Source organism: Plectropomus leopardus, chromosome 21 (assembly GCF_026936395.1).
Source record: "Plectropomus leopardus strain MGB_pleo_1.0 chromosome 21, ASM2693639v1, whole genome shotgun sequence".
Lineage (NCBI taxonomy): Eukaryota > Metazoa > Chordata > Actinopteri > Perciformes > Serranidae > Plectropomus > Plectropomus leopardus.
This window is the reverse complement of record NC_142196.1, coordinates 15,462,811-15,476,741: the sequence shown is the minus strand read 5'-3', so window position 1 is coordinate 15,476,741 and position 13,931 is coordinate 15,462,811. Positions and strand designations below refer to the sequence as shown.

Sequence of the window (13,931 nt, the reverse complement as noted above, 5' to 3'; positions counted from 1 at the left end):
TATTTTTGTTCTGTTGGTAGACAAAGGGTAAATAATTAAAGAAAGGATGCAGAATATAAAAATGATTAGTATAATAAAATGCCAGTGTGCAGTCTTACTCTGTGCTGCTGCAGTGGCCTGATCTGCCTCAGTCTGTTCGTTTTCAGCCACACAGAAATCAGAGCCATTTTCTGGATCTGGGCTCTCATAGACGGGCCCCTGCTCTCCTTGCTCCTCCTGCTCCCTTTGCTCCTCCTGCTCCCCAGACACAGACCTGTTGCTGCCCTCTGGGGCGGGTGTCGAGGGTGTGGACGGGGTGGATGGGATGGTGATGCTGGGAGTTGGAGGGGTGACGGGCCCATTGGCCTCCTGGGGCAGACCCTTGGCTGGTGGGTGGATGTGGGCTTGTAGCTGGGGGGAGTCTGGCTCAGTGTGCTGAGTGACTGGGGAGTGCTGCCTGTGCCGCTCTCTCTCCAGCTGCTTCGCTTCCTGTAGCTGCAAGGCGGATTGTGGGACACACACACACGCACATACAAAATAATAAAAACGAAACACACAAACAAAGACGGTACGCACAAAGAAGAACAAAGGCATTCACAGAGCAGGCACATGCAACACACAGAGACGCACACACAGAAAAAGACAGGTTAAGACAATGTAAACAAACTCATAACAGCAATTACAAGTTTCAGCAACCTGTCAAGATTCCCTGAGGGCTCACTGAACCCAAAGCAGAGCCACAACACTTCCAGATGTCAAAGCAGAGAAAATAAGATTCTTATAAAAGATTTTTAACATCTAGAGTGTGTCAGCATACATTAGACGAGTGTTCTTATGGAAATGTATATGAGACTGACTCACTGAGAAGTAGGACATGCTACTAAGACAGCGATGAGACAAACTTTGTGGAATCGATTCATGCTGGCTCGTGTGAACTAGGTCTATTTCAGTCTGTTGGTGGCAGAAGGTAATTCTGATGGAAAATGGCTCATACAGCCATGTCCCACCTGATGCGTCATGGCTGACATGTGTTACCACTGCTTCTGATATGGAGTACTGGAAAGTGTTGCTGGGCTTTAGCTTGGTAGGTCATGAGCTAAAAGTGGGTCACAAGACGTTTGAACACGGTTGTGGCTAAAAGTGATGTTAATAAATATTGTGTTATTTTTGATTAGGGCTGGGTGATATGGAGAAAACCAAATATCGCAATACTTTTTACCAAATACCTCAATATTGAAATTGTAATGATACTTGTAGGGTTTATTATCTGTGCTTTCACAAAATCTTAATGGTATTTTTTAATAAATAATTATAATTAATGTTGATATAATGACTAAATGAGAAAAGGCAAATATTTACTGTTATAAATTGAACAGCCTGGTGAGTTCAGAAAATTACATCACTTTACTGCATACTTGCCAAACCTTCCATTTTACCCAGGAGACTCCCATTTTTCAGCCATTTCCTAGTTTCCATCCCTTATTAAAGACAAATTTTCTGATTTTTTTTCCTTTTCATTATGGCAGCCTTGTTGTACTACACAGCAGGTAGGGCTTGCAACGGTATAAGATTTCCACAGGACTATAAGAATCTCAGAAATAGTATCATGGTATTACAGAATTATATAATTGCAAAGACCCTTAAAAGAATTAAAAAACAGAAGGGTTTTCTTCAGCTAAACAAATGTTTTATTACTATAATTGAAACATCCCTATAAAATGCTAATGCAGAGTATGTAATGTTTTGTTATTTTTATTCAGGAAAAATCAGCAGGATGCAGAAAATTAAGGTTTTGACATGTCCACAAGGTGAAGTAATGTAACTTTCTGTGTCCAGTGACCATTGTTGAGTGTAGAGGTCATCTAATTTGATAAATTGTGGTTTTATTGCTGTCTATTGTGTTTCGACTTGGTAACTGCTTCCGCAGGAGGGATTTCAGTTTTGAGCACCCTGACTAGGTAGCCACCAGGCAGATTTTAAGCACCTGCCACTTTGTCATTTTGCCTTTTTTTGGTGGTAATCCTGACTGGGAACATGCTTCAGTGTATTTCAGTTGGCTAAATCTTTGGTCTTCCATGATGCACTGAGTTCAGTTTTTAAAGCTGTCTCAAGCTCTGCAAACCACTGGAGACCAGCAAGGTAAGTCAGCCATATTGGTCTGTAGGTTGGGGTTCGGGTGCCTTAACAGCTTGTTTTCCTAGCTTTTGTACTTTGCACAGCAACTCAAATTGTGATTTCTTTTGTTTAAGATGACTAGTTTTTGTGTCGTGACTTTGTTTTGAATACCTGTGATAAATACTGATGTGCAGTAACTTTTAGTTTGTGGCCTTTTGGGTTGTGATCACTGGTTGCTGCTTAAGTGTAAGTTGGCATCGTTTGTGTAGTGGTTAACTAAATTGTAAACAATTCGTGTTGTGGTTGTTGGAGTCCACTTTCTGGCGTGGTCTCTTGTGTGTTACTGCTGTTGGGTATTCATTGTAGCAAATTAGTTGCAACCTTTTTAAGTTTGGGATGTAGTCACCCCACAGATCATTGGATCTTAGAGTGGTGGGTGTGCCCTCCTAGTTCATCAGGTCAGTTTGTGCTGCTTATGCTATTGCGGTATCCAAAATCTTAGACAATAATCTTCTCATATCACTATATCAATATAATATCGATATATTGCCCAGCCCTATTTCAGATAATAGACTGCTTCACGGCAGAGGTAAAGTTTGTTTTTGAGTAGAGTGAAACTATCTGTGCTGATGACCTCAGAGGGGGAAAAGGTATTCATATTCACAGTTACACACTTATTGTGTCATAGCAAACACTGATCCAAAAAAGAGAGCAAACAATTACAAGCAGTGGAAGTTCTTTCAGCCAAGCTTAATTAACAACAGCCCATGGTGCATTTTCCATCCAAGTGCATTTGTAGATTTTTCGGGCATAATTGTTAAATAAAAACAAATTATAGACTTGAGTGACTCGAAGAAAAAAAGCACAGTGACTTCAGAGATGTATGGGTTACAGATGGAAATATAAACAGTGTGACACATTTACAAAACAGTGATGATAGATGGTGTTTCTTCTATCTACAGCAGACTAGCTTTTCAATTAATAACTATAATTAACAGTATAAATCTGCCAAGTGCAGGGACACTACTGGTGTCAGTAGTCTGTCTCATCTCCCTTTTTTAGCCACAAGTCACAATTATACAATCTGTTTTTCACTGTTGCTTCATAGAAAATTTTTTCTCTCCCACAAGGCAAACTGCATTTCACACCTACTTCATACACAAATTCCTTTTATTAAACCCATTATGTCTTGTTTTTAAAACCAAACTTCCAGATGCAGCTCAACAATAATTAAATGAGCCTGCTGCTATTGTCACATTTAAATGTAAGCAACACAATTTGATGAAACGATGTTCCGAATGAAACAATTAGTATTGAATATGAGCAACGGTAACAAGGCCAGACAACGCACCTCGGCTGGAGGGGACGGGCGAGGCAGCGCAAACAAACTAAGCTCATTATTTAAATGCCACCTCAGTCGGATAGTGAAGGCTGTGTGAGAGTGAGCCAGACAAACACACTGTGTGTGTGTGTGTGTGTGTGTGTGTGTGTGTGTGTGTGTGTGTGTGTGTGTGTGTGTGAGATCATACCATGCTGAGCTGCAGTCAGGAGGATACATCTACACACAAACGCAGAGAGTGGATCTCCCTGTGCAGCAGCACAACACTACACGGGGAGTGACAACACAACAATAGGCCTCTGCCTCAAAGTCTGCCTTGTCTCTCTATCTCTACCCCTGACTGCTTCTTTATATTTCTCCGTCTGTGTCTGACTCAATACCAGTCGTTCATTGTTCTAAGAGAACTGTATTAGACCCTTTGGAGAAACAAAACATAACAAACAGCTGTCAGGAACGACACGGGCACAGCTGACCTGCGATAAAACATTAACCACGGTCAAGGTGTGAATGTGAATCAAAATGTAAATTGGTGCAGGAAAAGCGAGATGATTTGTAGGCAAGTCAACAAAAAGCCACGGCAAGCATATGGTGGAAGAAATACACAGCATACCTGCTCCTGTGCAGTGTAGGAGCAAAAGGAAGAGAACAGATGAGTGCATGAATGGAAGAGGGGGAAAAAAGCGCAAACACAGATACACAGAAGAAGAGTTTAAGAGTTCTGATCAGGCAAGTCACGGCAGTCCTGCACGCTTTACCTGGCGGTCACGCTTTCTGGAGGCCAGAGACCAAGATAGCTTGTGATTTGTAAGCTATGTGTCCAAAAGGAAGGGAGGGAGGCAGGTGAGGAGGGGAAAAGTGTCATTCAAAAAGAAAAAGATGACATTAGAGCAAGCTTTTGTTTTGAAGGCAACACCTAAACTGTCCCTCTGGACACAAAGCAAACAGTAGACTTTAATGAAATCAGAAGTAGGTGGTTTGAGCAAACCATCAAGCAGAGAGCTTTCCTAAAGAATATAATGTGTTTCATTATAATACAATTCAATCTGACCCCATGCCCAACATAATTTACATAATTTGTTGCAGCATTTTAAAATGCAACCTCGTAGACTTTTTGTTTGCTCCTGTAAATAGCTACATTGGCTTTTGTTAGTTTATCACACAATGGCTCAAGGGAGGAGTTGTCCTCTCTCTCACTTTTGTGCATCTCTCTACATAAACAAGATTATGGGTTATAATGTTTCCAGAGGGTGGGACATACTGCTTGGTTCTCCATGCGTGCGAAGATGACGTTGAGCATCTGTGTGAGCGTGGCCTTGGCTGTGGTCTGGTTGATGAGGTTCTTGCTGGCCAGGTAGATGTTGTAACACGTGCGGACGGCCTGCAGCACAGTGCCCTCATGGATTTCTATGTGCTGGGAGGTCACTGCTGTCAACAAAGCCTGGAGGAAAGAGAGGGAAGATAGGAGGTGTCAGAGTGGCAGAGGTGGATTGAGATGAACATCAGAATGATACATGTTGAATCTTTTACAAGGAAATACTTTGTGTGACAGTAATTCAGTAATTGTGTATTTTATATTGCTGATCAGTGACCTTAGGATCCTCATTGAGTGCTTATCCTTTTCTGGAGCACAAGTTTATTAGTATATCTTATGTTTTTATGCAGCCCTTTCAACTGTCTTTCTTTGTGTTCCTGTGTTCCTGCACCTTTTTGAGACCTAAATGTGATCGTCAGAAGTAAAAAACTAATGTTAGTCCATAACGAATTACTCGTCACCACGACTACGAGGCTGTAAAGCTGCGCTCAGTGCGGCTCAATGTGATGACGTTCAGTAGTTTGCAAGTGCAATATTAATTGATGTATTTTATGTCATAGAACAAAACAGATGTGAGTCCCGCATTGAAGCGAGTTTAACTTTTACTTCAGTTCCCTGTCTGCTTGGAAAGTACTGATCATGTGAATAGATAAATAAGACTTGGATTATATTGCACACATTTGTAAATGGCTTATTTGCTATGCATTGATGTTTTTCTGTTGATAAACCTGATCCCCTATGACTTTAATTTATCAGGACTTCTCTCTGTTCTAGATTTTTCCTTCACCGGAGGCTTGCAAGAAAAAAAAAACATTTTCTTGAAGAATTCAACATAACATGGGGTAAGTAATTGATATACAAATGATAATTTGGTGGGTGAAGTATTTCTTTTTAAAAAAAGCTCCTTACAATTTCCTGAATTAATTTAATTAGATATCAGGAATACTATGATTGTGATGCGCAATTGGAACAATCTAAAGTATCTGTGTAATGAACTGCCACAATGTAAGACAAGGACAGCAGCACACCTTAATAATCTGTAGTTGTACGCCCTCATCGGTCTGCGGCCCTTGGAAACAAGCGCAGATGGTCTCGATGATCCTGTCGATGAGCTTCTTGCCCGGGGCCGTGCTGTCCGGGGCACTGCCCGTCAGGTGGCCGTACGCTATCAGCTTCTGCAGGCAAGAAACATATGAAGACACTGCATGTCGTGACACTTCCTGCACAATTAACTTTTAGAAAAATATATTGCTTTTTTTATTGTCTCTCAACATGACTTAGTTGAGCTAGGCATAAGATCTCAGAGCAAACATTTTGGGTTCTGCAGTCCAACTTGTCCCGTCACTGACCTGTAAACAGTCGAGCGAGGTGATGACGATGCGGGGACATTTGGACTGACATGCCAGCTCAAACGGCAAGAAGTACTTGTCAGCTTCAATGAAGTTGGTCTTTGATTTGATTGGCGGTAAAGTGCTGGAACCCGATTTGCCATCTCCACTGGGCGGACTAGGAAGGAACAATACATAAAAAAATGGAGACTGTGAGATAAACGCAGCGATCACACAGTCCAGTCTGTCAGCTGGAGTCACTAAAAAAGAAGCAGGGTTCAAAAATCAGCCTGACACACTCACACTCCCCTTGACTAACAGTGCATTAAAAAAGTGAGCATGAAGAAAGGCATGTTTCACTGCAGAGAACAACCTTTGACGTCCTGCCCTGCATCCTGCTTCTCTGGGAAAATGCAGAGTAACAAAATCTTTATTACACCGAATTTAATGTAGTGCCTGACTGCTTCAAATTTTGCACTTGATCTCTCTTAGGGAGGGGTACTAATCCCAGAGGTTTGTTGTTCAGGCTTAGCTGTGTGCTCGTGCTGACAAAGCATCTCCTGGACTTAAATCAAACGTTACAGCGGTTTCTTTCTGAATTTTTAAAGACCAGAGACACAGACATAAAATATGGACCATTGCTTTCAGCAGCCATGTGTCTACAGCATCCCCGAGCACAAACACCACACCCAGACTGCACTGGCTGAAATAAGAGAGGAGCAGAGAAAGGGAGGGAAGCAGGGAGGGAGGGAGACGGATAGAGCAGGAGGGGTTGCATTGTTTATGTCTTGGCAATGAAAAAGGATGACTTCAGCTCTTTTTAGAGGGACGACCTCACAGCAGGACACAATCATGGAGAGAAACAGAAGAAGAGAGGAAGGATGAAGTGCCTTGTATCGAAGGGGGAGAGGGAGACATTACAAAGCAAAAGAGGAAACAGGCATCGAATAGCATGTATTAAAGAGGAATTTGAGTGAGATCAAGAGATCATAGAGAGAAACAAGAAGGGAAAAGGAGTGAAGAGCTTAGTAACAGAGGGGAACAAAAAAATTACAAGAGCTTTCTGTAAACAAAGGAGGAAACAGGCGTTGAGTAACACAAATTAAATAGGAACAAGTGCAGGAAAAAAGCTACTGTACAAATATATAGACAGAAATTTATTATAATGTCAATCCGTTTAACAGCCTTTTCATCATTTCCAAAACCTTTTGGACACGAGATCAAAGTGGAGAGCTGTGATTCAGCAAAGAGCATCCACTCGGCTGGCTCATCTGCACGGTCTGACCCAGCCTACATCTCTCTCGGCTATTGTGTTGTCTACACAGACAACACAATAGCAGGGAGCTCGTCTCCTCTGGCTTATTCCTGGACTCCCTGCTTAATGTCAGCTGGCTGGCTCTGTCCCTCATAATCAGCCCAATGTCAGACTTAGCCTGCTTATAAAATATAATATGGCCATTAACTGGGAAGGAAGGCAGATTTGTACTGCAGTAAATAGATAGATATGATATGATAAATTCATGTCACAGTTAAAATGCTTGCAATTTCTGCAACTTGCTAATATCTGTCGTTTTTACGGGACTGTAAATGCAACGCAGCACGCAGAGTTCTTTATCTCCTTAGCAGCTGAATTTCACTCGTGGGGTGGATAACTGATCTGTTGATATGTTCACAGCAGATCAGGTTGATGGATGAGAGGAGATATATGCAGGTTTTTGTAAGTGAAAGAGAGTCTTAAGCCCAGCAGAATGAATGGTTTAGTTTCACTTTTAATGCGCCTGATGTTCTGCCGCTCGTCTCTGCCTCTACTGCGCTATAAATAACCAAACGGTGTATATATTTTAATACCACTCGACTATGGCAGGACAAATTAGACTATGCTGGCCCGCCATAGCCTTGGTTATTAATTGAAAACACTAACTTGTTTACTATATTACATGAAAGCCGCTGTCACACTGTAGGTCCCGCTGAGCCCCGTTCAAACTTTATCTAAAAGAATCGTCGAATATTCGTATTGAAGAGAATTGAACAAAATCTGATTCAACTAGCATAATTTTAAGTTGTGTGCAGCCATAGTCTATAGTACTGGGACTACAAACTGAAACCAGAAAACTGCCGATACCAAAATCGTGTCCCATCGCACACAGATTCTACATACATATGCAGAATGTTGAGCTGGACAGTTCATCTTTCACTTTGGCAACAGCATTTGACAGAAGTCTAACCCTGCCTCCACTCAAGGTCCCCTTACTCTCTCTACTCTGGAGCTATCAACACAACAGCATTACAATGTCTTCTTCAGCAGTTAAAGTTTGCTCAGTGGTCATGAAACTATTGAAGAAATCTTTCAACATTTTGGGAAAAATTTGCTGATTTGTTTTCCTCTCGAGAGGAAGATGAGAAGATCAGTACCACCTGGAGACCCCACTGGTTGCCTGGCAACCTCACGGTGATGGGACTTTGAGTGTGGATCATTTAGGAAATTTTAAATGCTTTTGTTTCCATGTCATTAAGGGTGGCGTTACAGTTGTGTGACTGCATTTTCTAATTTTTTAGCATTTTGGCTCATTAAAGTTAACAGAAAATCATTCATTTTGTTTAGGTCATTATATATACTTTAAAGTTTATTTTGAAAGCCTTTCCTAAAGCTCTGATAGTGATTCATCATTGTCTCTCTATGCATCAATACCTGCATGTTAAATATCACAGTATTTAAATTGCCAAAATTGCTCATTGCCTATGTGGCACTTTTATCTACTATATAAAATATGATATCAAGATGTTTGGTTCTAGAGATATAAAATTACATATATGGTGACGGATTTTGCCCATCCCTACTGTTAAGATGTCCTTGTTACATCTGGCCTCGTGTCAGCTGTGCAACAGAATGAATGCACGAAGAGAAACAATCTTAATTTGATGGCAGGCTCATAATAAAAGAGTATATCTGTATTCCTAAGTGGCACTGAGAGACTGTTGCATCTACAGTTTATAACATGAAAAATAGGTGAGAATTGTAAAGTTTCTGAGATTAATCCAAAAGCAGCAGAGTTTGTACAAGTTGTGTGTGGCTTCACATACATCTATCTATGCTTGATCTAGCAGTCCTAACCTTAAGAAAAAATCTGGATGAAGTTAGTTACTGGTGATGCTGATTTGGGGAGGATGGAAAAGCTGGAGAGAGGGATAAAAATGTAAGAGGGAAATAAAAACGGCAGGGAGGAGAGAGGATGGGGAAGAGGAGAGGTGCTACGTTTCATTCCATGCCCACGTTACTTGGCAGCCCGTATACGAGGACAACACACACACACACACACACACACACACACACACACACACAGACTCTCAAAAACAAGTTGAGCATTAGGCAGGGGTTCGTGAAGAAAGCCATTAATGAGAAGGCAAGGGGCTGTTGGGAACAGGCCAGGCAGAGAGGCACAAACAAAAACACACTGGAGGCTGCGCGCATGTGCGCGCGCACACACACACACTGTTCTAATCCCCTTTACTAGTCTGAACACAACACAGAGGCTTGCATTGAGCCATGCATTTTACAGTGACTGAACATGCAGAAAGAGTGACAAAACCAATTAAATGACCCTTGATGCCTTATTAATTATTTAATTAATTAACTGCTTACCTTAATTTTTCTGATTCCTCTTTGATTTCCTCTGAAATTGAAAAAAAGACAGGGAAAAGATGTTAAATCAGTATGAGCTTTTGGGAATGTAGATTCGGCAGTATGTTACCCAGCTAATGACCCCATGGGGAGTGGAGTAGAGGATTGGACTTATTTATGAAGGATGGTGTTAAGAGAATCTTCTCTTAAAAAAGTCCTGAATGCACAACTTAAGTGTTTGCACAGATCAGATGATGTTTCTCAGAGCCAGAGCCTTTTAGCTGCAGCTGTGTGTGTGCAACCACCAGTTTCACTCCCACAGGATTAGGCTTCATACTGTACGTACTGTGCCGACACTTGCAGCACATACAACTGCACATATCTGACATGATTTATACCCTAGATGCAAGAATAGTGTAACTTCTCAGACAATTTTGTGTTAAAAGTATTCAAGCGGGAAAATGTGTGCACTGTTTTTCTTTTTTGTCATTATGCTGTCATGGCGATGGTCTTGTTGACGCCCCACCACGGCACAGAAAGGAGCCTGGTTAATGTATTGCCTCAGCTGCAGCTCAGCCCTAAAAATGTAATCATTATTCACTCAGCGCCGTGTCCGTGAGCCAGGCCAACATTTGTGTTTATTTCACAGATCTCGAGGCATGAAAGCAGTTGTATGAACTTGCAGAGCACTGGCACAGAAGAGCAGAAAAAAGAGCGACAGACACACAGAGGGAGGGATGAGAGAGATAGAAAGACAGAAATAGAGTGCGAGAGAGGCCAATTGGTACTAGACATTAAAGGGGGTCTTCAATGAGGAAGTTTTTTAAAACACAATGGCAATCGGCAAAGTCCTTACAGAATTGCACCAGCCTGTGATGGTTGGGAAAAACCCCAGTAATGCAATGACAGCCCAATTATTTCACTGCTGGAAGGCTAACAGTTCTTTCAAAGAAATCCACTTGGCGAGAATATTTAGCACTTAGCCCTCTATGGAATTAAATTAAGGCAGGTTTTATACATGTTTTACTGTACTACCCATTAGGGATATGCAGGGAAACAGTCATCACTAGAGGAAGCAAAGCCAGGTGACATTTTTGATTCAAAGTTAATCTATACATCAGTTACATACATGCTGTCAACTGGCCCACAGAAGTGAAACTGCTCCGGTCCCTGTGGATCCCAATCTGACACGAGATCCAAGCACGTGCGACCTTGTCATCTTTTTATGTCATTATTCAGAGACAGACTGAATGGGATCATCAAGCCTTGACCCAAGTCTCGTCTGTCTGTCAGTTCTGTGTTGTTGTGTGTGTGTGTGTGTGTGTGCGCGCGCGCACGCATCAAACTGAGTGTGTTTGCTGCCTGCCTTCAATGCCTTTTCACACAGACTACTGCAATGATGCGCCTAACTAACTAGTCTGATGATTATTTGTCTATTAATTCATTATTTAATATTTCGTCTATAAGGAGTCCAGGGTGACATCCTGAAAATGCTTGTTTTGCCCCACTAGTAGTCCAAAATCCAAATATATTAATTGCAATGAAATTAAGAGAAAATGTCCTCATGTTTTAAAAGCTGCAAACATTTGGTATTGTTTTATGCATGATTTTTTCATTCTGATTTGAATTTAGATATACTGTACATATAGTATAGTATAGTATGGTACAATAGTTTCTACTGTTTTACATGTATGTTACATGATTCTTGTAATCCTTGCTTTTGTTTGTATTTTTTCTTACTATGTGTATGCAAGGCACCAACACATCAAAGCAAATTTCTTGTATGTGGAAACCTATTAGCAATTAATCTGATTCTGAAAATCCAATTAATAATATGGCTGCAATGAACAATTACTTTCATTATTTATTAATATTTGAAGAGTGTTCTCTTGAGTAATTGGAGGGGGCAGCGTTCAGTCTGAAATGAATGGAAGTTCTGGCTCAAGCTGACAGACTGATGCAGTCAGTTTGTGTGAGGCATCAGACGAAACAGGAACAAACAAAAACAGAGAGATGAGAGACAGAAACAAACAGATGGACAGATATAGAAGAGCTGAGAGATACCAGGCATTGCCAATTAACTTGTTATAATGATGATAACTTTTTCATATTAGCTCTGACCTCCTGATTTCTATTGTAGGGACATTTTTTGAAAACCTCTCATTATATTGTGTGTTTTCCTCATACCGTTGCAACTGTCTCACTGTAGTTTTTTCTCCTTCCTTCCAGGTAAAGTCTGATTCTGCGAACCATAATTGTAAGATTATGTTTTGGTTCCTAAGCGAGAGGTGTTAACTTAAATGGTAAGTGCCTATTAACTACTTTTAATGCTGTGTTTAGTCCTGACTATACATGTATTACATCCTATAAAGGGCGCGAAATGGGTACATTGTTTGAAGCAGTTATAAGCAGGGCCCTGCCTCCAATGCTGTATCCAGTTCTCTTTATGCATCCATGCCTGCAACAGACAGTAAGGCTTGCTGTTATTAGCAGAGTTCATTTTCAGGGAATGCCCTTTGCTCTATGATTTTGTTGATCACTTGATCACTTAAGAGGAGTGAGGATTCAGCAGTCAGTTAACAGTCAATAAAACAAGTTTTTCGACGATTGTAAATCACAGCAACCACAAGACATCCTTGAGTACATATAAATGTGCACAAAAAATATCAGGCTGATGGGTCCAGTAATATGCAACACTGGCTGCATACAGAAGGATGGCCAGGCCCACACATGCAGGCACACAACCAAATACATGATCCTTCCAGGCTCACAAATAATTATAACACAAAACAGAAAAGAGATGCGAAATTTCATGTATGAGAAGCTAATGTTTTACGTTTTTGCTTGATAAATTACCACAACAAAATAATCATCAGTCATCAGAACTATTGTTGCTAACTTTTTTTTAGATATCAACTAATCCATTAATTAACTACTTGTTTCAGGACGAATAACACTATAATAAATACTGCATAATGTTAACCATGAATATTCGTAAATATAATCATCTTGCTCTTTATTTTCCCACAAACTCTGAAATTCTTGACAACCAATCAGCAGTTCATTTTTTCCCAAACAAAGTGAATAATCAGCAGAGTCCGATATTTTATCTTTCCCAGCTACCCTTTCACTTTAGCAAGAGCGCCTGACAAAGCCCGACATCATAGAGCTGGACCCGAGAGAAAACTAGAGCAATATCACACTATACTGCACACTACTGTGAAAGAAAACGCTGCATGTCTGTCTCTCTCCTGCTCTGCTTAGAGTCTAATGCTGCATAGTCCATAATATAAAAGTTACAGCAGGACTCCAGAGGTCTCTTTTCCAGGATGTGTGAAATTACAAACATACACTGACCCCAGGCTATTTCGCTTTTAATATCAGCTTCACGTCAAATGATTTCTGTAGCACAGGGTTATCAGATTTATGCAAATACACACACACAAGTCAAAACAAGAAGACAGGCAGGTGGGTACACAAACTGCCCGTTTGATGGGAGGGGTGGGGATTGTCCATGTACGTAGCCGTCAGATAATTAGTTTGGTGTGTCAGGAGTGTTGATGAGGAATTGTCACCCAAGGATTTGAACAGTGAAACCATGGCAATGCTGGGTGGTGGTGTTGATGATGAGAAAGAAGAGATATATAAGTGCTGGATACTCCTGGGACTGGGCAGACGCGAGCCGCAAATTAAAGCTGTGGAATCACGTCTGATCTGCCAACTACCGGTTTCAAAACAAACACACACAGTTATAGTTAGCAGACATATGCTGGAAGGCAGGCACAGGCAATTGAGCAGGACTGAAACACACACACAAATACATACATGCAAAACTAAACAATTATGTAATTGATATTTCATTTTTGATCAGCTTTGCCATGACACATACAGAAGAACGACTGTGAATGAACCCAATATATGAAATGATTTCAGTCTGCATTTGCCTCACAGCAGACAGGGAGAGACATCACAAAATGGCTAATCATAGTCTGATCCAGTGTCCAAAAATAAACCAAAAATCGTAAGTACAGGAGCCCCAGAACTGGTTAGAGAAAAGTTTCATTTAGTGAACGATTTAAATAAGTCAAAAAGCGCCAAGTTCTAAAGTAGCTTGTAAACATAAAATATTTCTAAACTCTTAAAAAAATGTCTGGTGTTCTGTGTTATTCTAGTTAGATGTTTTAAAGGAAGTTTAGAATTTATTCTGTGCAGGCGATCGTGAGCCCAGAAATGGGAGCC

General features: G+C 40.9%; 1 protein-coding gene across 2 annotated transcripts in view; it reads right to left on the bottom strand.

Annotated features, from left to right (window-relative positions):
• The window catches only part of arfgef1 (ARF guanine nucleotide exchange factor 1), a 65,981-nt gene that overhangs the window by 35,531 nt on the left and 16,519 nt on the right, over positions 1-13,931 (bottom strand). Inside the window, exons 2-7 of one of the 2 annotated variants that reach the window (XM_042510128.2) lie at positions 9,714-9,744; positions 6,095-6,251; positions 5,774-5,920; positions 4,692-4,871; positions 4,189-4,242; positions 99-474 (exon numbers count right to left, since the gene is read on the bottom strand). In XM_042510128.2, the coding sequence (XP_042366062.2) occupies positions 99-474; positions 4,189-4,242; positions 4,692-4,871; positions 5,774-5,920; positions 6,095-6,251; positions 9,714-9,744 (945 nt within the window). The remainder of the gene's footprint in view (positions 1-98; positions 475-4,188; positions 4,243-4,691; positions 4,872-5,773; positions 5,921-6,094; positions 6,252-9,713; positions 9,745-13,931) is intronic. The other variant, XM_042510129.2, reaches the window with a different exon arrangement.